This window comes from Vigna unguiculata, chromosome 11 (assembly GCF_037176805.1).
Source record: "Vigna unguiculata cultivar grain cowpea cultivar isolate G323 ecotype 2 chromosome 11, ASM3717680v1, whole genome shotgun sequence".
Classification (NCBI taxonomy): domain Eukaryota; kingdom Viridiplantae; phylum Streptophyta; class Magnoliopsida; order Fabales; family Fabaceae; genus Vigna; species Vigna unguiculata.
The window spans coordinates 41,021,603-41,049,200 of NC_140802.1; the positions used below are offsets into that span (position 1 = coordinate 41,021,603).

General features: G+C 31.2%; 2 protein-coding genes across 5 annotated transcripts; both read left to right on the forward strand.

Moving 5' to 3' along the window:
* Positions 1-9,189: 9,189 nt before the first annotated feature.
* Positions 9,190-13,547, forward strand: LOC114169156 (Zinc finger (C3HC4-type RING finger) family protein). The gene is made up of 2 exons (XM_028054194.2): positions 9,190-9,712; positions 11,263-13,547. Exons 1-2 carry the CDS (start codon positions 9,488-9,490, stop codon positions 13,177-13,179), a joined length of 2,142 nt encoding a protein of 713 aa, XP_027909995.1. The 5' UTR covers positions 9,190-9,487; the 3' UTR covers positions 13,180-13,547.
* Positions 13,548-16,532: 2,985 nt separating this feature from the next.
* On the forward strand, positions 16,533-22,366 carry LOC114169562 (receptor-like serine/threonine-protein kinase NCRK). 4 transcript variants are annotated; one of them, XM_028054773.2, is made up of 10 exons: positions 16,533-16,682; positions 17,824-17,910; positions 18,397-18,501; positions 19,222-19,335; positions 19,697-19,975; positions 20,110-20,351; positions 20,456-20,752; positions 21,048-21,281; positions 21,534-21,764; positions 21,865-22,366. In XM_028054773.2, exons 2-10 carry the CDS (start codon positions 17,841-17,843, stop codon positions 22,099-22,101), a joined length of 1,809 nt encoding a protein of 602 aa, XP_027910574.1. In that variant the 5' UTR covers positions 16,533-16,682; positions 17,824-17,840; the 3' UTR covers positions 22,102-22,366. The 4 variants fall into 4 exon arrangements, with proteins under 4 accessions (XP_027910574.1, XP_027910576.1, XP_027910575.1 ...); XM_028054775.2 differs by lacking the exon at positions 16,533-16,682 and adding an exon at positions 16,711-16,864; XM_028054774.2 differs by lacking the exon at positions 16,533-16,682 and adding an exon at positions 16,887-17,564.
* The last annotated feature ends 5,232 nt before the right edge of the window (positions 22,367-27,598 follow it).

Genomic DNA, 27,598 nt, shown 5'->3' on the forward strand with positions numbered 1-27,598 from the left:
AATTAGTTAAGGTTTCTTTTTGGTCATTCACTTAAGCTAAAGGCATGGGGGAAGAATTAGAAGTTGAAAACGTGTCTCATAATGTAAGAAACACAGCTAACCCACCTCAAAAACCTAACTTGAAGAGGAAAAAGAAGAAAGAAAGAAAAAGGGTAAGAAAAGAAGATGAAGCACCCACTATTCCACTTTGAAAAAAAACCAGAATAGAAAAATGGGGAAGCCATGACTCATAGCCCATGTTTGTTTGGACTTGTGTCTTCCCCCTAGAAGAAGGGACCCTCCTTAAAAGATAGGGCTCTTAGTTCCAATAACTTTATTAGAGGCAAAAGTTATGTCCTTTTTGTGACCATATATACTTGCCACTAATCAATTGCCATAGAGGATGGGTTACCATCTCCATAGAATCCTCCAAGATTCCTTCTAGGGTTAAAATGTCTTTCTTATTTACTATATTTATTTCCAAGACTTTATAGGAATGAGTCAATAGAATATGCATTGAGCATGTTTAAAAGAAGAACAAAACCATACCAAATCAATAATCCATCAAAACCATCCCTAGTTGCCCTCAAATGATTGAATGCCAACATTCATAAAAGGTTTTAATATTAGGGTTATGAATTTTAGTTACATATAAAAATAATGGATTTGGAATACATATGAGTAGAGTTTAGATAATTGCTCCTGATAACTCACAATTATGATTTAAAATACACCTTAGTAGATTTGAGACAACTACAAAGTTAGTTTATATTAATTTTATTTTTTTCTTTAATAAATACACGTAACAATTATTAAAGATCAAACACATAATTATTTTATATTAACAAAGTTTGAACAAAATTAATATTATTTAAAGAGTTAAATATGTTTTTATCTCTTAATTTTTAGTAAAAATTGAAATCAATTCATCTTTGAAATTTTGACTTAATTTAGTCTCACAATTTTAAAAATGCATGACTTTAGTCATTTTAACTAAATTTTATTAATTTATTTGATATTTTGAACGTGATTCATGATAGTATTTGAATTATCTACATCATTTGACACGTTTTCATTTCAATGTTAGTTGAGAAATGTGTTTAAAATGTTAAATAAATTTAACAAAATTTGATTAAAAGTTAAAATGACTAGATTCGCACATTTCTAAAATTTAGAGACTAAATTGGACTAATTTTAATTTTTATTGAAAGTTAGGAGATAAAAAACATATTAATTCTTGTTAAAGTTTATACATTAAGATTTTTTTATTGTATTAAAAGTGAAATATATTTTTAAAATGTTTTAGAGGATTTGTTGGCATCACTTCCGATAAGCGTATAGGGTATACCTACTTTCTAGTGGGTGATTAGTTGAATATTTATCGTTTCCCCCTTTAAATATATGATGTCAAACCAAACCAACAAAGAATTTGCTTTAGCGTGCAAAAACTAGAAACAAATATCACCTTATGGTATATTTTGATTGGTTAATTTTTAATTATGATTTGGTATCTCTATGGTTGGTTCATATTATATATAATATATGGTTACACTTTTCTCATGAGTCACTTTTGACGAGGAATTTGAGCACCCTCGTTAAACTTCTTACTTATAATAATTAGTGTACAATTCTCACATTGTGGTGATGGTTCACAAAGGAAGCTACCATACAAATTGATTCATTAAGATTTGGGGTGGCAGAAGATAACTTTGAGGAGAAAAAATAAAATAATTTTTTCAAATGAATAAAAATAAGATTTTTTTTTTACTAATATAAAAGAATTTTACACATTTGTGATGATGAAGTTGAAGTGATTTGTGATGAGTGTGAGTGTTGAATATTGGTGGAGGAATATGATAAGGTCCATAGGAGCATGAGTGGCGATTATGCTAAAAAGCCACTCATGTGTGTTCCCCAACACAACTTTTTTTTCATTTTGACCAAACACGGTATATTCTTTCTCAAGCCTTTTTTAGTGATCAACCAAACAAGCCTTCTCTTCAGTGGAGTCTAGATTGGATCTGCATAACTCTCTATCTCTTTCCCTCACCGACAACTCTCGGTTGACTAAAATACTTCAACAACAAATCATTGAGACATTTTCTTAAAAAAAAAAAATTTACAAAATATATAAGAGAGAGTAAACTCCATTTTGTTAAACTGTATTAGAAATTCAAATATAAGTCTGATATTAAATAGAAATGATAAATTTGGTTAAATATATTTTTTATCTCTTAACTTCCAGTAAAAGTTAGTTAATATTCGAAAATTTTAGCTCAATTATGTTTTCCAATTTTAGAAATGCGCGAATCTAGTCATTTTAACCAAGTTTTGTTAAGTTTATTTGACGTTTCAAACATGTTTCATGATAATATTTAAGTTGTTTATCTCGTTTAACACATCTTCGTTTTAATGTTAGTTAAGAAAGCGTTTGAAATGTCAAGTAAATTTAACAAAACTGGATTAAAATGATTAAATTCACGTATTTTTATATATAAGAAGTTAAATTGGTTTAAATAGATAGATTAATTTTAATTTTCACTTAAAGTAAGTTAAGAAAGGATAAAAAACATATTTAACAGAATAATATACATGAAAGAAGATTAATAAATTTATTATCTTAATATTTTATGTTGAAAAATATAAACTAAAATGGACTCAAATCTTATCAATGTTATATTTTTTTCATTTAATTATTTTATTGAAATATCCATCAAATTAGTTGAATTTGTATGATTGAGAAAAACTTAAATTCTCTTATTTGAATTGTATCGTGGCTAGGTACTCCCATTATTAGATACAAAACTAAGATGTATTTTCTAAATTTTTATTAGTTTTTTTCTAATGAAATAGTCTTTTTGACTTTCAAACACACAAATTTTGATTAGTTAGTTCTCATGATCTTGGACAATTTAGTCATCAAGATCCAAATTCAGTCTTCTCTTTCATTGAAATACTCGCACATTCTTTCCTGAATTTGTGTGGGGTGATCACAAAAAAACGAATCAAACTATTTAAAAATAGAATAAGTTTAAAAACCACAAGCTAGCCCTAAAAAATGAACATTTTTGGGATACATTTGAATACTTTGTCTCTACCACCAAGCTCTAACCCTAGTAGTTGAGGTATCTAAATAAGAACAAATTTATTTTGTAATTGCTTTTATAAACTCTAAAAGCATGAGCTGGATCCCACACGAATTAGCCAACTACTATGTCATTTATATATTTAACGTAGCTATAAGAAAATAATGACAATTTTTTTTTTACTATAAAGGAACAATTACAAAATTAAGTTAATATATAATATTAATAAGCCATAATTAATTAGATGATGCATACAATATGCCCCATTTTATGGTCACGGGTTTTGATAGAAAGAAAGCAACTATGGGCAAGGAGTAATTAATGAAATCTTTAATCCATAATTAGCACACATACACTTATATAAAAAAAAAATAACATATATAATTGTTGTTTTTATTTATGATCTTACATCACCTCCTACTTAATTAGGAAGCTTAATTTCCTTTTGTTACATTAAAAGTTGTTTCCTTTTTTATATTACAAAAAGCATGTATACGAGAAAACACTTGGATGGGTGGTTTTACCATGTAATGAATGTCAACTTGTTCTGTTGGCCTTATTCATATTTGAAGGTTATTTAGAAATCCATCACAAGTTGCGTGATTTGTTGAACTTCTTTTTCTTTGTTTGGGTTTCCATTTATTAACAAGAGGTTGTTGAGTCTAAGACGTTTCCTTCTAATTGGAGAACACTCAACAACTTGCATTTAATTAATTAACTCTTCTATTCCATGTCTAAAAGTGACATCTTCAAATTTTCATAGAAAAATTATACTTTAACTTCTATCATTTACTTACTTTCTGACATGATTTAGTATGAATTATTGATTCTTTAAAAAATAATAATACATTAATGATGAAAATCAAAAAATAAAAATCATATCATTGTTCATTTTCATATTACTTAAACCACAAATTATATACTCTAATCACAATAATAATATTAATTAATTAAGTATTGCATGTCTATAAATATACTATATATAGTGTTGATATTTTTGACCAAAGGATTAGACGGTGCAAAAAGCAAAAGAAAAAAGAAAATTTTTACGATGAGAATTGAATGAGGGTTATGTTATGAAACATTGTTGCAGGAGGATAATGACAATGCAGTCTTCAAAGGAAAGTTGTGTGTGCACAGTAACTAATGTTGAAATTTGATAATGATAATATGAAGCAGTAGTCAACTGAAGCACGTTGAATTTTGATAACTTAGACAAAGAAAACGATTGGCCGGCAATGGAGTGGTTGGCCTTAGTCTCTCTCACATTCTGCACTGCTCAAACTTTATGGAAAAATCATTCATTTCCTTTTTAGATTACAATTTTATAAAACGAGGTTCATGTATAAATTTTGTAAATAAAAATATATCAAAGATAAATTTCATTCAAAATATCAATTAGATATATGTCTTGGAAGAAATTTATCGTAACTGATAATCAACGTATTATTTCCCCTCTTGATGAGGTGGTGGTTGGTATGTATTTATAAGAATGATTTTCTAAAAAATTTAAATGTGTGATTTGTAAGATTAAACATTTTTGAAGAATAATATATTCGTCGCTGGTTATTGTAAAATAATTATAATTTTACATTTAATTATTGTGAAAAAGAATATGGTTTTCTGTCAATCAAAGTGAAAAAGGTTATGAAACGTATTCGTAAATGAATATTCCGTAAATCTTTATTCTCAAATAAATGTTTTTTATTTCTTCTGCCAAATAAATGTTACCTTCATTTAGTAAGATGTTTTTCACGTCACTTAAGAGTTTCATACGTGACACTTGTCGAGTGTTGTTATGCCCTGCGTTTAATGGCTATATTTCAATTTTCTTTTTGATGTTTTTATTTAATATGAATTTCTTTGGAGTCTTTATTGTACACATGATCGGAATTCGAGTAGATAAAATTGAAAAAGTAGAACATTAATTATATATTAATATTTATAAATTTTCTTAAAGTTATAGGGTGAAAATAATATTAATCTTTTATGTGAATTAAGTTTATATTGTATTTGTATTATTTGTCGTATCAGAGTGAGCTCGTGATTAACTCGATGATATGTTCATACACTATATTATGGTTCTTGTAGAAAAAATTTGTACAACAAAAGACTTGAGAGTGAATGTACCGATGTGAAATGTGAGAGAGACTTATTCTTAAGGAGAAGAATATTACGAATTTAAGTGAGTATAAATTTTACATTTGGTAGAAATGAGAAAGTTCATATAAAAATAAAGGTTTGTAAATTTATTGTCTTTTTAAGGTTTTGAATTAAAAATAACATCAATTATTTTATATCCATTACATTCAAGTCCTATTTGATGGGTTTATATTTTATCATATATGGGTTATAGTTATAATTATTGTGAGATTGTGATTCCATATCGTTATATAACATTAGTCTTACACATATAAGACATTTCACACCATTTTAATCCCAAAACCTTAAGGCAATGGTGTTATGAGTTTTTATTCTTATATAGTGTTTAACTTTGTCTATTCTATCCAGTGTAGGACCTTTTGACACACACTTGTACTATTCTCAACAATTTCCCCTCAAGGGTCAATCCCTTGTTTTTTTCTTTTTCATATGGTATATTTTCCCTCAGGTGTATGGTGACCCCTTTTTGGTTGTGGTCATACGATCAGTCACATAGGTGACCCTCCTTTTTTGTTATGGTTATGGTTATGTGGGTTGTCACTTCGAACCATTGGCTCTGATACCACTGATAGGTTATATATATTTTTCACATATGATTATATATACCAATGGATACCTTTTGATTCATACTTAAACTATTCTCAACACTATTATTGAAGTTGTTTGTCTATTTTTAGTAAATCCTTTATAAAGATCCATCAATAAATATTTTAAAATAATAAGAATAACAACTTTTTATTTGTAAAATTTTTTAATAATATCAAATGTTAAAAGTGAGTTTAATAAACGAAACTGTAAGTTTGCAAACTTTTTCTCCTCAAACAAAAATATATTATTGAACTTAATTTTGTTTATAAAATGTTCATAGAAAAGTTTTGAAGATTCTAATGCATTATAAGAACATTATCTCGAGATGAAAATACAATATAAATTTTCTATTTGTGATAATAATTAATAACAAGAGGCTTATACGACTGTATAGTGAGATTATACTTTTCAAGACAAACTCAAACTCAAAATGAATATGAATATCTTATATACAAATTATTATATCTTTCGATGAAAGAGAATTCTAAATTATCTTTTTTACACCAACTCAAAAACCAACTAATATACGAAACAAAAGAAATAGTACAAAATATTTTATTTAGTAAATGTTTCTATAATTATGCAACCCCTATTACCTAATTAATAGTTTATTATAATGAAAAAAAAACTTTGTCCTTCGATAACCAAAGAAATTATCAAGTTAGTTACAGCTATGAACTTGACCATGATGACTCCATTTATAAATAGAAAAAAAAAATTCCAAATCCACACCAAATGAAAGTAGGTATTTTCTTCAAAATCAGAGGATAATTAGAATTCAAATTTGATTATCGTATCATATCCATACAAGACGTGTAAGAAGAAATAACAAAACTTACAAGTTATTATTATTATTATTATTATTCCAACCTAAAAGATTGAGGAAAGACTCAATCTTCACATGGAGTACTTGCTAATAAATTGCCTAAAATATAACATTGCTGACCAAATTAAATAGTCCTGGTTTGCCATTATTTTTTCTTCTGAGTTTCATGCAATTTTATATATACTAATTCTATTTATCATCAACAAGGCACTGATTTTTTCCAACATAATCACCGCACTTTTTGGTGATACTCAATTGTTCCCAAATCACATAATTTTACATATGGCAACATGGAATCACTGCAAATCATTTTCTTCACTTTGATGCTTCCCACACGATCCTTTCAAACAAGTTCACCAGCAATGTAATTTCCCTCTTTAAATTCAATTACATTAAGATAATAAGCTTAATGTAATATAATTAGAAAAAAAAATCTTGTCACATACCAAAGGACACGAATAGATCATTAAGTTTTTCTTTCTTTTAATAAAATTGTTATTCAGACCCTTATAGTTGAACGTCTCATGTTGAATATAGATAAAATAATTTTATAATATATAGAAATAGTCATATGTTTAGTAAATAATGAAATCTCGGTATTTTTTGAGATTTCATACGATCTTCGAAATTTTTAGATATTATTTTCAATATCGATTCTTAAAATTGGTAAAAATATAAAAAAATTCAATAAATAATATTCTCGTGGGTGAATATTTACTCTTTTATTCTCAAATTTAGATGTAATGAAATTTAGATGTTAATGTAAAGTACAATTCCTAAAAAATGGATTGTTTTAAGGTTTCTTCCGCCATTTCACCAAAGAAATCATTAAGATTTGTTTTCTTTAAGATTTTTTTAATAAAATCTTAAGTCTTAAGTATTTGCAGGTATCGACGTTGTTATCATCGCCTCTTGAAATTTTATATAATAAACTAATTTTATAAAATTGAATTATATTTATAAAATGAGAAAGATTGAAAAGTAAAATAATAAATTTTTATAAGTGAGAATTAAAGATAATACTTCTTTAATAACTGGGTGACAATTTTTTATTAGTTTTATAAAATTAAAATAAAATATGTAGTTTTTATTTTTGTAATTTCAACTTTTCTAGGTAAAACTTATCTTTCTCTTGACTGTGCAAAGACATCCAATTCAACGGAAACACTTGGTACTTTTGTTTGTGCTTATGTTGTTATAAACATGACAGTTCATGTAACAATGGGGGCCTGAAAATATGGATAGGGTGGGTGGCTCATTCATTCATGTTTCAAAATTAAGTTTTTTATTTTTTTTAAGAAAAAAAATATTTCCCTTTTTGTTTTAATTTACAATGTTGAGAATTTGTATGTTTTCTAACAAAGTATTTCTATTATCATGATTAGCAATCCAATTTCTAACTTAAGAAACCTATTTTTATTTATTTTTTACTTTTTATATAGAATATCTCAACCAAGTCTATTTTTCTTCAAATTAAACAAAAATCACTACGAACATTCAATTATTTTCTTTTCAAATATTAAGGACCACTGTTCACCAATTAAAATATGGTGGTATGCAGAGTGATTCAACGACGTAATGACGTTGATAACGAGAGAAAAATATTACATTAAATGACACATCTGAGTTTCGTTATTGTAAAATACTTTTCTAATTACGACAGGAAAACTTATACAAACCAAAAAAAAAAACTAGAATAATTCGTGTCTACATATTTCAATTTTTGTATCTTACAAATAATTCCAAATATCTTATGACGAATCTGAATTTAAAAATTAAGATTGTTTAAGAAAAATGGAATTTAAATAAACCTTACAGGAATGACAATACAAAATTTATGTAAGATTCTTGGATTATTTTAAAGTAAAAACAATAATTTTCATGAAACTAGTTTTATCATATATATGTTATAAAAAACATATGATAACATGTATTAACATCTCATACTTTCATTTTAGGATAATTTTTGTCCTCTTATGTAATATAAGTACATCATATATTGAATAAAATCTTATGAACTAAAATAAGATGAACTGTTATTGGTTGCAGCATAACCAAGATTCAAGGTAACATTTATCATTTCTCTTTCCCACATCAATTATTACCTTTGTCCTACTATACACCGTATATTATTTTTCTTTTATTGGTTTTTTATAGATAAAATCGTCATAAAATTTCATATTTTAAACTGAATAATAATTCAAAACCATAATAATTTTTTTAACATGTTATTAAATTGATTGGATCGGAACACTTTTCTTTATATATATATATTTAAAAAGTAAAAAAAATATATTATGACTTTTATTTTTTTCACCTCTATTTTTAAAATGATTTAGTATTAATCATCAATTAATATATTAATATTTTTTTTATGAATTAATAACCTACATTAAACTATAATTTGATACATATGCATGTGGTTTTGTTGAGTTGGTACTCAGTCCAAAGAAAATTCAATAATATTGAATTCCATCTAAGCTAAGAAAGCTGCTGCTGCTACTTGTTGCCTCTCTCTACCCTATCATCACCACTCATCATCTCATACCTTCACTCCACTCCAGCAGTTGAAAAGGGCCAAACTTTCTCTCTCTTTCTCTCTCTCAACTCATTCATTACAGCCACCGTTTTCTCTCTCTTCTTACTTCCTTTGCTTCTTCTCTTCTATACCTAAAGCCTACCCTTCTTCATACCCATCTCCATTTCTAGCATGTTTCGTCTTGGCCACCCCAAAGTTCAATTTTTTCTCACACACTCCTTCCATTCAAACCTCTACACGCTCTTGGGTCACTTCTAGAAGATCTATCTCTCAACCCTTTTGGGTGAACACAAAGAAGAAAAAAAAATGGGAAGCAAGTGGAGAAAATTGAAGCTGGCTCTTGGTTTGGATTCCTGCGTTCACATTCCTAGAAGAACCTTTGATGATTCCTCCGCCACAGACAGGTTTTCCGGCAGCGTCTCACCCAGCGTCGTGTCGCCGGCCGGAGACACCTCCGGCTATCGCCCATCGACTCCCACGCCGTCGTCCTCTGGTCTACGGTTACCCAAATCCGGACCCAAATCTCCCAAGGTTAGAAGAACTTAGCATTACCCTTTGAACCTTTGCGTATAAAGTTCCGTTTTTTATCCTCTGTTTTTTCTTGGGTTGATTTCTAAAGTTGCCCTTTTTACTTCACCTGTAACACACCCGTGAATCTCCCTGGCAGGTTCTGGTTTTCAGTGGCCGCATTCATTACATTTCTTATCTTTATCGTTTTTGTTTTGTTTTCTGCGTTAAATTGGCATATTAGATGCTATGATTCATGCTATCCATTAAGATATGACTTGATGGACATCAACTTCAGCTTTAATCACACTTTAGCATTCTTAATTGGGGCATGGTGGAGTGTGACGCATTCTGACTATTGCTGAAGCGTTTTATTCTTTGTTGTGTTATTTTCAACTCCATTATGGGTGGGGAATGGCATAAAGTGGAATACTGTGCCTACCCTTTTATGGACCAGTTGCTTGGCTCAACAAAACATGCTTTGCATTTTACACCCTTCTTGTTTCGTCCATTTCTCAAATTTACTCTGCACTGTTCAATTTTGTGGGCACATTTTTCTCTCTCTCTCTCTCTCATTTCCCTTACTTTGTTATCCCCACTTGAGACCCCATAACCGTTGATAGGAAATTTCCCAGATACAAACAAAATAAAAAAGTTGCAGGATAATCCATCTACCGAATGAAAATCAATATAAACTAATATTAATAAAAATTTTAATTTTTTTTTTCCTGTCAGGTAAGACTTTGTACTATTAATCCATAAGAAATAAACAGGGAAAGATGTACTAATTTGTAATTGGATGACAGTGCATAGATTATTTAATAATTATAAGATATAATAATGATACAGATTAATAAAGATAAAGATGGTAGACCAGTGAATAAATCATGTTAGGTTTCGCTTTCTTTCGATGAAATTTGCAATTTTTTAGTTGTGAATTTGTCTTGGTGGCTTTTTTTAAAGGGGGTTGCTGATTGTTGTTATTTGTTTTTCCTTGGTGACCTCAAAGTCTTTGACCAGGGAACGTTGACCTAGTGTTGTTACCTTTGTACTGTATTAAGATGTGGATTCGGCTGAGAATCTAGGCCTCTGTGGTAAAAAGATGGGTTGCATTCAATTTCATCTTTTTATGCAATGGTCTTACTAGTGGACCTGCATCGGGACGAAAGAGTGCAGTGTGATACACTGTAGTGTAACAGTGACCTTTGCAAATGTTACATTTATCAATGATTACTTTACTGAGTCACTGTTCAGATTCTCGCCTATTCAATCCATTTAGTGCTTTTTCTTTTAATTTTTAATAACTTGCTAATTCAGATATTAGCATGGATTGTTGGGATCGATGTCCCCATAGATATATCTGTGTGGCCACGTTTTTCATTGTTAGAAAATTTTAATCATAGTGATAATTTATTTTAGTCAAAAACCTTCATATATACATACAGACAGTGGGATTTGAACCTGGGAATTGTTGTTTCCACCAACTGTTTGCTTCAATTTCTCTGAGAGCTTTGTTACTTATAAGTGCATCAATATGGCCATATTTTCCTAATATTTTTATCCACTGTGTGCAGGGTACGTGTGCAATATGCCTTTACACAATGAAACCAGGGCAGGGCCATGCCATTTTCACTGCAGAATGTTCTCACTCTTTCCATTTTCATTGCATCACTTCTAATGTGAAACATGGGAACCAGATTTGCCCTGTCTGCCGAGCAAAATGGAAAGAAGTTCCTTTTCAGAGTCCTACTTCTAATATACCTCATGACTTACCTCGAATTAACCTTGTTGCTGCTCGAGATGAAGGCTGGTCAGCTGCTGTACGGAGGCTTCCTTCTCCTCAAGGTGATGCTGCTCGGCCGATTTCGTCACTTTACCATGTTACTGAACCAGCTATTTTCGATGATGATGAAGCCCTGGATCAACAAACTTCTATTACCCATCAAAAAAATGAAACTGACCATGATATGATAAATACAGTAGAGATAAAAACATTTCCTGAGGTTTCAGCTGTTCCAAAATCAGCCTCTCATGATGCCTTTGCTGTATTAATCCATCTCAAAGCGCCTCATTCAGGGAGAAAACCACATATTGGACAAAATATTGAATCATCGCCTCCAGTTGAGAACACTCGAGCTGCGGTTGATCTTGTTACAGTTCTTGATGTGAGTGGTAGCATGGCAGGTACTAAACTAGCGTTGCTAAAGCGTGCTATGGGTTTTGTCATTCAGAATCTCGGTCCATCAGACCGGCTGTCTGTCATTGCCTTCTCCTCCACAGCACGCCGCATCTTCCCTCTCCGGTTGATGACTGAGACTGGACGACAGCAGGCATTGCAGGCTGTTAATTCTTTGGTTTCAAATGGGGGGACAAACATTGCCGAAGGCCTGAGAAAAGGTGCCAAGGTGTTTGCTGATCGCCGGTGGAAGAACTCCGTCAACAGCATCATATTACTCTCTGATGGGCAGGATACATATACAGTCAATAGCAGGCCTAATACTGGAACAGATTACCAGTCACTTGTTCCAAACTCCATTCATCGAAATAATGGTGTTGGCATGCAGATTCCAGTGCATGCATTTGGGTTTGGCTCTGATCATGATGCCACTTCAATGCATTCAATTTCAGAGATATCTGGGGGTACATTTTCTTTTATCGAAGCTGAGGATGTGATCCAGGATGCATTTGCACAGTGTATCGGAGGACTCTTGAGTGTGGTGGTACAAGAATTACAAGTGGAAGTGGGGTGTGTTCATCCTCATTTACAACTTAGTTCTGTAAAAGCAGGAAGCTACCAAACAAGCTTGATGCCGAATGCAAGACTGGCTACTATCAGTGTGGGAGATTTGTATGCTGAAGAGGAAAGAGACTTTTTGGTGACAGTTAATGTTCCAGTTGATGAATCAACTGATGAGATGCCTCTGTTGATTGTGAAAGGTCTTTACCGAGATCCCATAACAAAAGAAATGGTGGCTTTGGAAGAAAACAGTGAAGTTAAAATTCAGAGACCTGACATCGCTGGAGAACTAGTTGTGTCAATAGAGGTAGACAGACAGCGAAACAGGCTTCAAGCTGCTGAGGCCATGGCTGAGGCTAGAGTTGCAGCTGAACGCGGTGATTTGTCTACTGCAGTTTCAGTCCTGGATAACTGTCACAAGGCATTGTCTGAAACCATTTCTGCACAAGCTGCAGATAGGTTATGTGTTGCTCTTTCTGCAGAGTTGAAGGAGATGCAGGAGAGGATGGCGAATCAACGTGTTTATGAGCAGTCTGGAAGGGCCTATGTTCTGTCAGGATTGAGTTCACACTCATGGCAGAGGGCAACCGCACGCGGTGATTCCACAGACAGCTCTAGCCTTGTGCAAGCATACCAAACTCCTTCAATGGTTGACATGGTGACGCGCTCCCAGACCATGGTTTTTGGAACGCCGCAAAATAAACGAGTTCTCAGGCCTGCCAAATCATTTCCTGAGAGACAGAGAAGACAATAGGAATGAAAAACTATGTTTGGAAAATACTATTTGGCCTATACTTATACTTTCTGAGGAAACCTTCATGTTTCTTCGTATCTTAAGCTACCCTTTTGTTTTTGGTTTTGTGAAGGTGGGGTATAATGGAAAGGAAGGAGTTTTAGGTGGATAAAATTCCTGATTTTGCCAATATGAAAAAAGTGTAAATGCATAGGCTGGAAAAGGGGCTCTGCAGAGAATGAATGGCGAAAAAGGATGCACAGGTTGAATATTTCAGTGTGATTCCGAGTGATGTACATAACCTATTGTTTTCAGTTGAATTGTGCGGGTGAATTTCATCACTCGATTATATACATATGGTATAATATATGTGCTTCTGATTCTTTTCATCAGTGGTGATATTCTTTATTATGCTTTTCCTTAATTTTATGTCACTTTAGTTTGCATGCTTTCATTTTATATTATTAAAGTTCTTTTCAAATTCAAGAACCACCGTTTGTGGATTCTAATTCACCAATATTCTGGCAACAATGAAGGAGAACTTGCATTCTTCTCTAAAACGCCTTTGTTCAAGATGAAATCTGTAGGATTCTGAATATATTCTAATATAAGCGACATGATTGTGATATGAAAGAGGATGAAAAAATCTATTGGTGCCACTTTTAGAATCTAATATTCCAAAGCATATATTGTTCTTTAAAAAAGCAAAATTCAAACTTTTACATAAAACATATATAATATATTTTTGGACAAATGAAAGAGTTCCTCATCATGTTTTATACCCCCACCACTTGTTTCCTTACTGGATAATCTTGGATTTCATTCTCTAATGTCTCAATTCAGGCCTAACTCATAAGTTCGTTCTCACTTGTTTTCGATTTTCAATCCAAACTTACACCAAGTGTCATGTACTATGATACATCATAATAATTTGAGTCACGTATATGTGTCTTATATGAATGAAGTATTTAATTTATAAAGTCATAGTAAATTACAAAAGAAATATTTGAATAATGACCGATTCTAGTAACAAAAAATAATTAGTCACTATAGTGATAAATTTATGTTTAGGTACTAATTTATAAACAAAAACTTATCGACAACTAGAATAATTTAAAAAATTATAATTAATCTCTAAATTGATAACTAAAATACTTTCTATTTTAAATTAGTTTCGAAATTATTATTAATATTAACTAATAAGGTTTTGACTACAAAAATAATTTGTTTTTAAAATGATCTTTAATTAGAAAATTAGTCTTTAACATATTTTTTGTTACTAAAATTGGTAATTATTTAAGAGTTTTTTTATAATAATGCTTTTATGATGACAAAAATTTATATTTTTTATGTTTTATGTTGAAAACTTCATTACATATAATTTTAATTTAGATTCACACAATAATAATAATAGTTTTATTATATTTTTAAAAATTATTATAAACTTTTTAATATTTATATATCATATTTTATTATTTTCAAAATAAAAATAACTATATCATAGTTCATATATATATATATATATTTTATTTTTTTTTTGCTTTTCTTCATTCATTACGTGAAATCATATTCCTTTTCTTAAAAACAAACCACTCAAACCTTTTTTTTGTCTTCTAAAATTCAAATCCTATATTATATTCCCACTCTCTCCCACGTTCCATAGGTTTTGCGTTTTGACCTGCTTTTTATATGACATGGGCCAGAAAAGTAAAACTCCACCTACTCTTTTCGGATCTTTCATTGCAAACCTAAACATGTAGTGATAATGGAGCTATGGACACCACATGATTGGATATACCTCGTAATGTGAGTCATCAAGTCACGTGATTCTCATACCAATCTATGTAATAAATTTTCTTTGATGCAGATAATTAATCTGTTTAATAGAAGATTAAAACAGCTACGATTAGATATTTAATTTGTAATCAAGTGTGATTAATATGATATATTAGAGTGAATTTATTGCATGTATGACAAAAACTTGGTAGGACCACCACGTGTTTGATAAAGTAAGCAATGCTTGCCACCTTTGCACTTGCTTCTCTCTAGTTATGGAGCTACCTTCAGGAACCTCATCAATCTCTCATTCTCTGTGACTTCATTATAAGCCCTTCGACACTCTCAAGTCCTTCATATTCTTCACCAAAACTTGCACTCAAATTCTCATTTCCCCAACATTGCATGTTTCACAGTTGGCAGATCAAAGGCTTTGAGGCACGTACTATGGTGAGTCCTATTTTTTTCAAAAAATATAGGTGGTGTTATTATTCTCGTACGTAGTTGTACCTAAAGAAGGTGGCATTGTGGTTTGGTTTGGCACATCAACCCCACCAAATTAAGGGAAAAAGTTAAGAGGGTATGTTTATTAGTGTAGGACATGATTGATTAAGGATGCTTGACAGCATAATTTGATTGCATTTTTTGGATTAACATGCTTTCCAATAACGATCTCAGAGTCACCACCGCTGATTAAGATTGTTCTTGAGGAACGGAAATGCTCATTTTTCTGATTGATTTCTGTGCTGACATCTCTCTCCTTCACGTTTGGCACTGACCCCACAAACGACAAAGCAACATGTCACTTGGGACCCACACTTTAGATCAAAACAACTCAGCGTTGAATTTCTTCTTTACGGGATTAAGTACATTTTAACCATATGTAGCTAGCTCCATGTCTTTCAAGCTAAGTTATGTTATATGATATGTATAGAAACAGTCATGAACCAGTGGACAAATAGTATAACTAGTATAATTATTAATTATACTTTATTCAATTCTTATCTAGATTCTCTCACATTTTCACTGGTAACTGCTAAGTTACTAATTAACATTTATTGATTAAAAGGTTGTGGTTCTGGAATGCATATACCAGTAGTTGTAGCCGTTATTATTGTGTGATCTGTATTCTGTCACATTTTCAATGGCAACTTAATAACACATTTATTGATCAAGATTTATTAAGAGAGAGACTTGCAAAGTTTTTGTGATTTTTAATAAATTTAACTGAGTTCAAAGAAGTGTTCTACTACCACAGAATATTACTGACGGTTCTCTTGTAACATGAAGTTATGGTATGCTTTATTTATCTAAATCCATTAAACTGTGTATACCGTCAGTGTTTTTTCATTGTCTCTCACGTCTTTTCATTCAAGAAATGACAAAGCAGTACTTTATCTTTTTGGCCGTTAGCTACACCTTATTGTTCTATTCTTTTGAAGTAAGTAAAATTTGGTGCTCCAAAGTTGAAACTAATTTATTCCATTTCGTTTTTCATGTTTGTGATAAAAGATATACTTGTCCCTTAATTTTTATATATTTTTAAATAAAGTACAAATTCTGTTACGACTACAAGACAATTCTGTAAATTCAGTGGGTCAGATTGTTCATACGAAGGAAGAATGGATCAGGAAATGGGTGAAAAACTAGACAAGCTGTGAGGTGGTTTTATTTTGGATAGATGCAAGTAAATTTAGAAGGGAGGTTGAAGTGTTGTTTTCAGTTAGCAATGAGTTATTTTCAAAGAGGTGGAGGATTAGATGGTTCCTTTTTTAAGCTTCAATTGAATCAATTCATATCTAGATGTTTATGTTGTTTTTGTAGAATAGACTCATTTGGATAGGTCTCTATCCTCTATATCTGTTTACCATTTGTGTGATTGATTTTCTTCCAATTGCCATCTATTGTTCTCCAATAATGAAACTTGGAGGTTGGTGACTGGGGTTCTCATCACTCTAATTTACTTCTGTTTTTTCCTTGTTCACTTTAGTGAAATAGTTTAGTTTCTTTCCAGAACAGAGAAAATGTGCATAATTTGAGGGGAAATTACAAAACCTTGCAAACCCTCCTTGCTATATTATTAATCTTAGTCTTTGCTTTCTCAGATGCTCATTGTAGCTTTCTTTCTCTTTTTTTTCTGTTGCTGCTGCTTTGACTTTCTTTGCACCAAAACCCTCTTCTCCTATCTCCAAAATTCAAAAGCTTTGCAGAATTGTGGGTGAAAACCGTGATGGTTTCTTGTGTTGTGGTACATTCCATTTGTAGACTTTCGAGGCTGTTCTCAAGCCCTGCTTCTACCAGTTCACTACCTGTACTGATTTCTGTTTTTGTGGTTTAAGATGTAACATTTCTGTCGGTCGATCTGTCTTCCTGCAAATGAACATTATTGCAACCTTTTTTGTTGACTTCCTAACTCTTTATCTACTATTTACTCTACTAAATGCTCACGCCTTCAATGCTTCTGCATACAATGTTTTATAGTCAATAACCTACCCACTGCCACAGCTTTATGTTGTTTTAGTATATGGAACTGAGGGAGAATAACCTTGACTCTGATGTTTTGTTGGGAAACCCAGCATTTGTTCCTTCCTACCTTTTTACCTTCATTGCATACATGGCTGTGAAATTAGGTCAGGAAACGAGACTTTATATCCCCTTATTAAGAATGAAATTATTGACATCCATTTCCTTGCTCAGTGTAGAAACTGAAAAATGGGGATGCAGTTGGCTCTCTTGATTTATTTTTGTGAAGCTTGTAATTTTTGGATTAGTTAACCGGTGGATCACTTTTCCATTTTGCTTCCACAGATGCAGATTGGACTCACAATATTAGAAGACTAAGCCTGTTCTTAATACTGGTTTAATTTGTTTCCTTTCTTTTACTTGCAGTGTATGGGTTGGAATAAATGAAGCCACAGCTCAAAATTGCTCTTGCTTTAGTTATTAGCTTGCTTTGGATTCAGAGCTCATTTTGTGGTCAGTATAGCAATTTAGAAAATACTATGTAATTGGCTCTGCAATTGGTTTTAGTAGCTTAGCTCAGAAATTTAGGTGATTTACGGCTTCAATGAAAAAGGAATCCTATGGGCACTTCAGGGAGTATTTGATTTCAGTTTGCTCTGTATTTTAGCACTAGTTATTTCACAAATTACGAAAAAATATTTCTTTGCCTTTCTAATTTTGTGAGTAGTATAGTATAGCATACCTTGAATACTGATATTTAGGTGCTTTCTGCATAAATAAAGAAAAAGGTAAATAGATGTATTTGATACACGGGACATTACATAGACTTATTCCTGCAACGTGAGATGATTGATAATTCATAATCAGTTTCACTTTCATGTTCTTTTAATATGGAGTTTTTTGAGTTTCTGTCTTTTACTTGTTTCATCTTAGTGATAAATTAAACTCAAAATGAGCCAAAAATACATTTTTTTTTTTGCCTTGTATTGTTCTTTACAGATGAAGCTTCTGATAACCTAAACAAGTGGAGATGCAGATGTTCTTTTGGAGGGAATCAGAGTTTCTCTCTGGCTAACTGTTCTAAGTCATGTGATTGCCACTCAGGTATGCTGTTAATATCTTAGTGGAATGAAGACCGATAGCCTCCTGCTGTATATTTTTAGGAACCTACAAGCAAGACATCTGAGAAAAGAAAGAAAGAAAGATGATCTGCAAACTTTGATTACATTTTAATAAAGAAAATCGATAATTCTATTTCACAGTATATCTGGTGCTCAGTTTTCCATCACAATCAAATTTCAGAATGAATCTTTTTCTACTCCCTTCTAAGCTAACCACTCTGATTACCTTGCTTTGTTTTTCTTTATTACTGTGTCCTATCAGTTTTTTTTAACCTTCTTTTCACTTGTTATATTCTAACACTTGATTATTTAACTTGGTCTTTGATTTTGGGTACGAGTAGTAGATGGATTTTTGAAAAAAATTCCTGGTAAAGGGAATCAATATAGATTTATACAAGTTGCTTTCACAATAAATTTCAAATTATATTTGTTGATAACAGAACACCCTGTAGAGTGGCAAAAACTCATTGGATATTAGTAGGTGTAGGTTAACTTTGATCCTCCAAACGTTTCATTGTAGATTTCATATTAAATGTTGACACTAGCATAAGAAGTTTTGGAGCTAAGATGCTAAAGTAGGTAATTGTGGTTGATAATCAGTATGCATGGTAGGAATGCAATGTATTTCTCCATTTCGGTTGAAATGGGGATACCATGATTACAGCTTCAGTATCATATGGTGACTACTTTGCCTTCCATGTAGATGCTGAAGAAAGTGCATCCGTATGGACATGCACATGCGATTCAAATGGGTTTCCCCAAGTGGCAGCAGATGGTCATAGCCCTAATTGCTTTAAAGCTTGCAACTGCACTTGGGGTACTTTCCCTCTATCTCTTCCTCTAGTCCTGAATTTCCATCTCTTAAATTTCACTTGCTCTTTTTTGGGGACATTTAATACAATTTTTCCACAACAGTTAACTTCTTACTTCAAGATTGGTTTTGTTTCTCAATTTTTTCCTATTTCCATCATATTCTGGTCCAGTTGATACTGGAAAAAGATTATACCATTTCACACAAAATTATTGATTTATTCCTATATCAAGCAACTCAGAAGCTGAATATATGATTTCTTATAACAGATGACTTCTTACTTGAAGATTTTTTTCTTCTTCGTATTTTTTTCTTAATGATATTGGAAAAAGTTCACTGAATGTATGATTTTTTATGTATTCTTCAGGAACTGTCAGCAACCGGGGAGGTTCAAAGAAACGTGTTTCCATCAAGATTGTTGTAGTTATCCTATTAATATGTGTTATATGCACAACCATGGCGTTTCTTGTCTCACTCTTATGCCATGTATACAGAAGGGACAGATGTACTATTCAATCACCCATATTCTCAACATATAAGGAAACAAGTAGTGGTAGTACCACCAACTTAATTAGTCATAGGTCAGGGGCTTCCTCAGTGCCAGAAACAAAATTTGCAATAAATTCTCCAATTTGTCATATTACAGGTGAGCTGGTTTTAATTTCATGCTTCAAATGTGTATCCCTTTTCAAATTTTATGAATGTATATGCAATTCCGGGGCTTTTCTGTTAATTTGCTATTGTTCATTGGTTCTCAATTAGCATTTTTCTTTTCTGTAGGATGCTTTCAGAAAGCCTCTTTCTTATTTGGGAGCCCAAAAGAAACTTACCATGGAAATATTTTTCCATTTTCCTTAGCTGAACTGGAAAATGCTACTGAAAACTTTTCATCTTCCAACCTGATTGGACTAGGCGGAAGCAGTTATGTATACCATGGTCGTCTGAAAGATGGTAGCAATGTGGCGGTTAAACGACTAAAAGATCAAGGAGGGTCAGAAGCAGACTCTGCATTTTTCAAGGAGGTTGTTCCTAATGTTGCAATATCAGTATTCTTTGGCTTTCCATTTGAAGTTATTGCTGCACAGCATTTACAGTAATTATTGATTAATCGTTTTTGGTTGCGCAGATTGAATTATTATCTAGACTTCATCATTGTCATTTGGTGCCTTTGCTAGGATACTGTTCAGAGTTAAAAGGAAAACATGTTCAGAGGTTACTTGTATTTGACTACATGGCTAATGGAAATTTGAGGGATTGTTTAGATGGAGTTTCAGGAAAACATGTAGATTGGGCTACTCGTGTCATGATTGCGTTAGGAGCTGCAAGGGGCTTGGAGTATCTCCATGAAGCAGCTGCTCCAAGAATTCTTCATAGAGATGTCAAATCAACTAACATTCTTCTGGATGAAAATTGGCAAGCAAAAGTATGAATCTTGTGTGTTCTGGATGCACTGTAGTAGTAAATTTGGGAATTAGATGAAATATTTTACCTGGATTTGCACATGAATACGAGTTTGGCTTATGATACAGAGCCAGTAAGATACTGAAAGCAGATAAAAAATGGTTTTGGACTAGAATCCTGTAACACCTTTCTGGCTGCTGAATTTATTTTATGAATCTACTATCTTTAGGAAGTATAGTTAATGATTCATAGCTGGTAATTGTTGTTTAAATCAAAAAGGTATACTTCCATAATGTTTTCAAATATTGAACTTGCAGATAACTGATCTTGGCATGGCTAAAAACCTGAGATCTGATGACCTCCCTAGCTGTTCAAATTCTCCAGCAAGAATGCAGGGTACATTTGGCTATTTTGCACCTGAGTATGCCATTGTTGGTAGAGCTTCTCTTGAGTCAGATGTCTTTAGTTTTGGTGTGGTTCTTCTTGAGCTTATCAGTGGCCGCCAACCCATCCATAAATCTACTGGCAAAGAAGAAAGCCTTGTTATATGGGTATTTTAAATTATCCTCTAACTACATAACCATAACCTTGATTTTACATTTGTTCATCTTAGGAACATCATTTTTCATGAGGATCTTTGACTTATAATAGCTTAAACTTGTTTTGTTTTATTCATTTCAATCATTGATTCATCATGTCTTCTGCATCCCCATAATACATTTCATTTTCCATTTACAATCTGAATCCCCATTGGTGAATTCAACCCTGAGGCATTGATACATGTTTGTTAACTTGTGTTTTAGGCTACTCCTCGCTTACAGGATAGTAGGCGAGTAATAATGGAGCTGGTTGATCCACAATTAAAGGGAAATTTTCCAGAAGAAGAGGTGCAGGTGATGGCATACTTAGCAAAGGAGTGTTTGCTGCTAGATCCTGACACTCGACCAACCATGAGTGAGGTTGTTCAGATTCTTTTAAGTATTTCCCCAGGAAAATCTAGGAGGAGAAGAAACATTCCAGGCACCCTCTTTCAGGTTTCTTATTTTTTTCAAAGCTTTGATGTATACTTTGGTTGTCTGGTTGTTACATTTGGTGGTATATCCTGATGTTTTGTTTCTTGATGGACTTGTAAAGGAAACGCAGGATGAAGAAAAGCAAAGGCAAGGCACACCCAGTAAAATATTTATTGATCATAATGTTTCTGTTAAGAACAAAAGTAAAGAAGCAGATCCAGTTTCAGGTGAGTGTATGGAGAGTTTGATCCTCTTGGCTTCAAAATCTGATGGCTCTTGTGTATCAGAAGAGGAAATGGTAGACCTAACTGAGCCTAGGTTTGAATCCTTTTGCATCACCACTGCCAAAGCCCCTTGAAAACATAGCACCTGCCAGAATTCTCTTGTGCATGGCTGAATCAATTGCAGAATTCTGCAATTAATTTCTTGCGTTGTTTCACTTTGTTTTGAAAGGAAGAGCACGTAGGTGGTGTTAGATAAGCACTGAAAATATTCGTTTGTTTCTTGTACAGAAAAGCATATAGGATGATACAAATTTCTGGTTTTCTTTATGTGGAAAAGAACTAAAGAAGAACCGGATGACATACACATTAAATTAAAGGTTTTGCTCTTTGATCTCAAAATTTTATTTTATTTTTGCAATTATTCTAATTATTGGTATACAATATGAATCATATGATGATAAAACATGAAACATATAGGCCCATGATAACATGAAATGTTTTTATGAAACTGAAAAGTAAATAAAATAATGAGAAGATCAAGGAGACAATGAGAAAGATGCACAAGTTATTGAAGTAAAAGATGACTCCATTATTTTCCCAGATAAATTTCTAGTATGGAATCATTACTTGTCTCATAACAACCAAAATAATTCTATAAAAATTGTCCTTCTCACACAATAGGCCCGAAATCAATCTTTAACGAAACTATTTATAAGATAAGTCGTCTTGAAATTCAAATATTACTTAACAATGAAATGTAATTTCTATTCCAACATTTGTTTTATGAATTCTAAAAAATAATAGAAACAAAAATTCAAATTTTATAAGTTTTTAGATTAATTAATCAATGGATAAGATCATCTTTATACTTTTCATGCTCTTATTACATTTTTTATGTTTACCTCATCGTGTTTTATATTCTTTGACTCAATCATATGGATTTTGAGGGGGTCTCAAAGGTAGACAGATACTCTTGGAGCAGTTTCTTTATGCACCTTCATACATTCTTCTAGCACTTACATAATTTTTCCCCCTTTTTTTATTTCATAATTTGAAAGTTATACTTTAATTTTCGGATTATCCGATTCAAAAGTTAAAAAATGATTTTCAAATTTTGTAATTCAAAATTCATTTTTTCCTTAAAAATAAGCTTCGAGAGTATATAATTCAAAAAGTATTTTTACTTTTTGAATTATGCAATCTCAAAATAAAATAACTTGCAAACTGTGCAATTCAAAAGTTAAATGATTCTAAATTATATAATTCAAAAACTATTTTTAGAAAGAAATAAAATTCAAATTACACAATTTAGAAATCATGTTCAACTCTCGAATTATTTAATCTAAATTTATTTTTATCTTTCAAATTGTACAATCCAAAAAAAAGTAAAATAGCAAAAAACAACTATAGAAAAAAAAAACAACCTACTCTTAGTTTGCCTGTACTCCTTCACCCTCATTATCCTTACTTCCTTTTGGACCTAATACACTAACTAAAATTATTATATGCACCTAACACTGCACATAAAAGAAAATACAGTAAATCTAAATTATAACATACTAATAAAGTAAATTCTATTATAAAACTTAAACAAACATTTTTATTTATTTAAAGCTAATAAAAATATTCTTACTCATACACTTATGATCAAAGAAGACAATAAACTCAAGAAAAAGAGTCTATCACGTAACATGTCTAGTTATATGCTGGGTACCAGCAAAAGAATTACAAATGGATTTTTTTATATCGTGAATATTTTTATTTCTATTAAAAAAGTATTTAAAAATCATTCTTTAAAATGTAGAACTCATGAAAAATTGATTTTAATGTATAATCTAAATAAAATTGGATTATATATTAGTGTAAATAATAAATTTAGTTTTTTTTTTTCAAAACAAACTTAAATAAATTTTACCACGAAATACAAGTTTTAAAAAATTAATCTTTAAAAATTGTATTAATAAATAAATAGAAAAATATAAATATATATAATCAAATTTCCGAGAACTCTTAAACATGATATCAAGTAACAAGATAATTAAAATATGCATATCTATTATTCACAAATATTTATTAAAGGTATTTACTTAATATTTTTGTGGGTTTTATGCTCGGATATCATGGATACCTATGATGCACGGATACGATATCGAATACGACACATATTCGATACGTTTATTTTGGAAATAACAGGACACGATATATGAATATTAAAAAATGGATACAATAATTCTTAAAAGCATAATAAATATATGATTGTTATTGTGTTAATCCAAATTAAAACTATATGTACTAAAATTATCAATATAAAAAATAAAAATTATTGTCATCATAAAAGTATCACTATAAGAAAACTCTCTTAAATAATGACAAATTTTAGTAACCAACAATATGTTAGAGACCATTTTTCTAATTAGAGACCAATTTGTAGACTAATTATTTTGGTAGCCAAAACATTGATAGCTAATGTTAGTGACCAATTTAGAAACCAATTATTTTGGTAGTTAATGTTAGTGACCAATTTAGAAACCAATTATTTTGGTAGTTAATGTTAGTGACCAATTTAGAAATCAATTCATAATAAAAATTATTTTAATTATCAGTTTAGAGACTAGTTATAATTTTTTGGAACTATTTTAGTTACCAATAATTTTTAGTTTTTAAATTGATACTTAAATTGATCACTATATAGTGACTAATTATTTTTGTTACTACGATTTTGTAAATTAAATACTTTACTGATAAGTATCGATCAAGTATTTTAAAGTATTAGATACGGATACGTGCCAAACACGGATACATGATTCAAGTTGAAGTATTGGTGCATCATGGATAGGGATGTCAAAAAAATCTGTACTCGCGGATAAAACCCGCAACGGGTAGGAAATGAATATTAAAAATGGATACCCGCTCCCTGCGGGTATGGGTATTTTTGATACCCGCATGTTAACGGGGCGGGTACGGGTATCATAGTATCCGTACCCATGGATATCCGTACCCGCTAAACTTTTATTCACAAAAGTACCCTCATATATATATATATATATATTAATAAAAAATATTCTAGCCTAATTTTTTCTAAGTTGCACATCTTGTCTTCTGTTTTCATTCTTCAAACTTCAAGTATTGGTACGTTGTTTTCTTCCAAGTACACCCCTTGACATTCTTCTCTTTCATTTATTTTTGAAATTGGGCATATACATCAAATCCAATATAGACAATGATGTTTATGATATACTTGTTGTCAAATGAAGGAATCAAAATAAGAATACTTGGCACGTGGCAATTGATGTTTATTATTTGTTTATTTTTGTTTATTTTTTAGGAATCAATTGGAAAAATTGGATTTTTTTATCAAAACACTAATTATAAAATTTTCATTGTGTTGAACGTCATCTTATATTTATTTTTATAATTATTTGGACTTGAACTTGAGTTTATTTGAACTTTATTTAAAATTGATGACAATGATGTATTTTATTTTATTTGAATTTATGATTAAATATTTATTTTTTAAATAATTTTGTAAATACCCGCGGATACCTGTGGATACCCGCAAATATGAAAAAAATAAACAAATACTCACATAACGGATACTCGACGCGGATATGGGTACGGATACGGGACGAATATTTATCCGGCGGGTAGGGTACGGGGAGCTACTACCCGTACCCTACCCGCCCCGTTGACATCCCTAATCATGGATGGATACAAATGTTTTGCCTTTCCTACTCATGAGCATTTCCTTCAATGCACCAGTGACACCTGATTAAGAGATAAAATAAAGATTGAATTTTGAATCTTTGTTTTTCTTTTAAAATGTGAAACAGAATCACTAATAGTGTATTATGCAGAAAGCGTGTTGAATAATTTGTTGTTTTTGAAAGGGTTAGTCAGGGGTGGCGTCTGTGATAATGACTCTGTGTGTGAATGGTTTATGATGAAAATAATGTTTGTTGATGGTTGAGTGTTAGTTAGAAGTTATAAACGTAGAAGTAACCATATGGAATCCTGTATTTTGAAGAAACTTTGACTCTTGCTAATATTAGTATCTTAGACGGATCTTTATTTTCAATCCATCACACAAAATGACATTGAAACAGACACAATTAGATCTCTTTCTTCTTATATTTTCAATCCAATAATTTTGTATGATGCATATTAAGCCAATTCTTTATTAGAGGGATAAATCGGATTAATTTGACTTGTATTGACTCAACTTACCATTTATCTATAGAAGATAGAGAATATTGAGTTGGTTTCTCGAAATAAAAGAGATTGAGAATTTTAATTTGTCTATTTTTTAAGTATTTAATTATATAAAAGTTTCCGATTTTTAATTGATTAATTAATGTTTAAGAATTATGGTTTAAGGATTACTTAATGATTCTAATCGAATAAACAAAAATAATCATTTCATTCATACGTTGGATTATCATGTTATAATTGAGGCTTAAATACTAATTTACTCCACTTTTTTATGAGCTTGTTCAATTTGTTTTTTTTTTTTTAATAGTTTCAATTTTGTCAATCTTTGAAAATTTGAGTTTTTTTTTGTAACACCATTTAAATATCCATCAGTATCTACCATCACTGAAACCCTCATGATTCTTCAAGGTCTTTAGGGGGAGGAGGTTTACTTGGAAGATATAACACCAACACCATTGAGACCTAAGCCTAACCACATAAGGCATTGACACCACTTTCAACTCAAAATTTTAAGGCAATGAATTTATAGGTTTTTATTCTTATATAGTGTTGTACTTTCTCATTTCTAGCTAGTGTAGGACTTTAGATTCATACTTAGAATCTTAACAGATTCACGATTGCATATGGGATGTGCGTGGGCAGCAACATTGGTGGTTCGTTTGCAATATCGATGACTCGCCAGTGATGTCGATATTATTTCCAATCGAAGATGCCTCGTGTCACAAGCTTAGCAGCAATGGGGAGAAATTCAACCTTAACAAAGGAAGAAGAAGAAAACATTTGGGAGAAGAGAAAGTAGTTGGTGGTGACGCCAATTGAAGATGCAAAGGTGTTAGAGGAAGAAGATGGAGCGACAATGTCAACAATACCTCTGGTGGTGTTCAGCATCGTCATCGATAATCTCAACTAGGTGAAGAAGGTGCATACATGGGTGGAGGAGGTTTTACCATGACGACATATTTCCCTCTTTTTTGATTTAAAACTAAAATTTCATATCACATATTAAATAAATGAGACTCGTAAGATAAAACGGGTTATATTAGACGAATTGGATCACCCAATTCACTATGTTGTTAACTATTTAAATGACATTACCAAAAGATGCTAAATTGACAAAAAATGAGATTTAATTGAATAAAAACAAGGACTTAATTAATAATTAAACCTATAATTTATAATTATAATTTAATTTGTAAACATTAATAATTTAAATTATAAAATATTATATATTTACATATATTTAAGTAATATAATATATAAAAGTTAATATTTTAAATTATTTTAATTTTAATTTTTAATTTTAAGAAACAGATCGGTCTATTACCTACTAATTAATTTGACAAAGAGAATGGACCAAGTTGATGGATCGAAAACTTTAACGGAATCACTTGGTAAATTGGCAAGTAAACATGTGGGTTATGA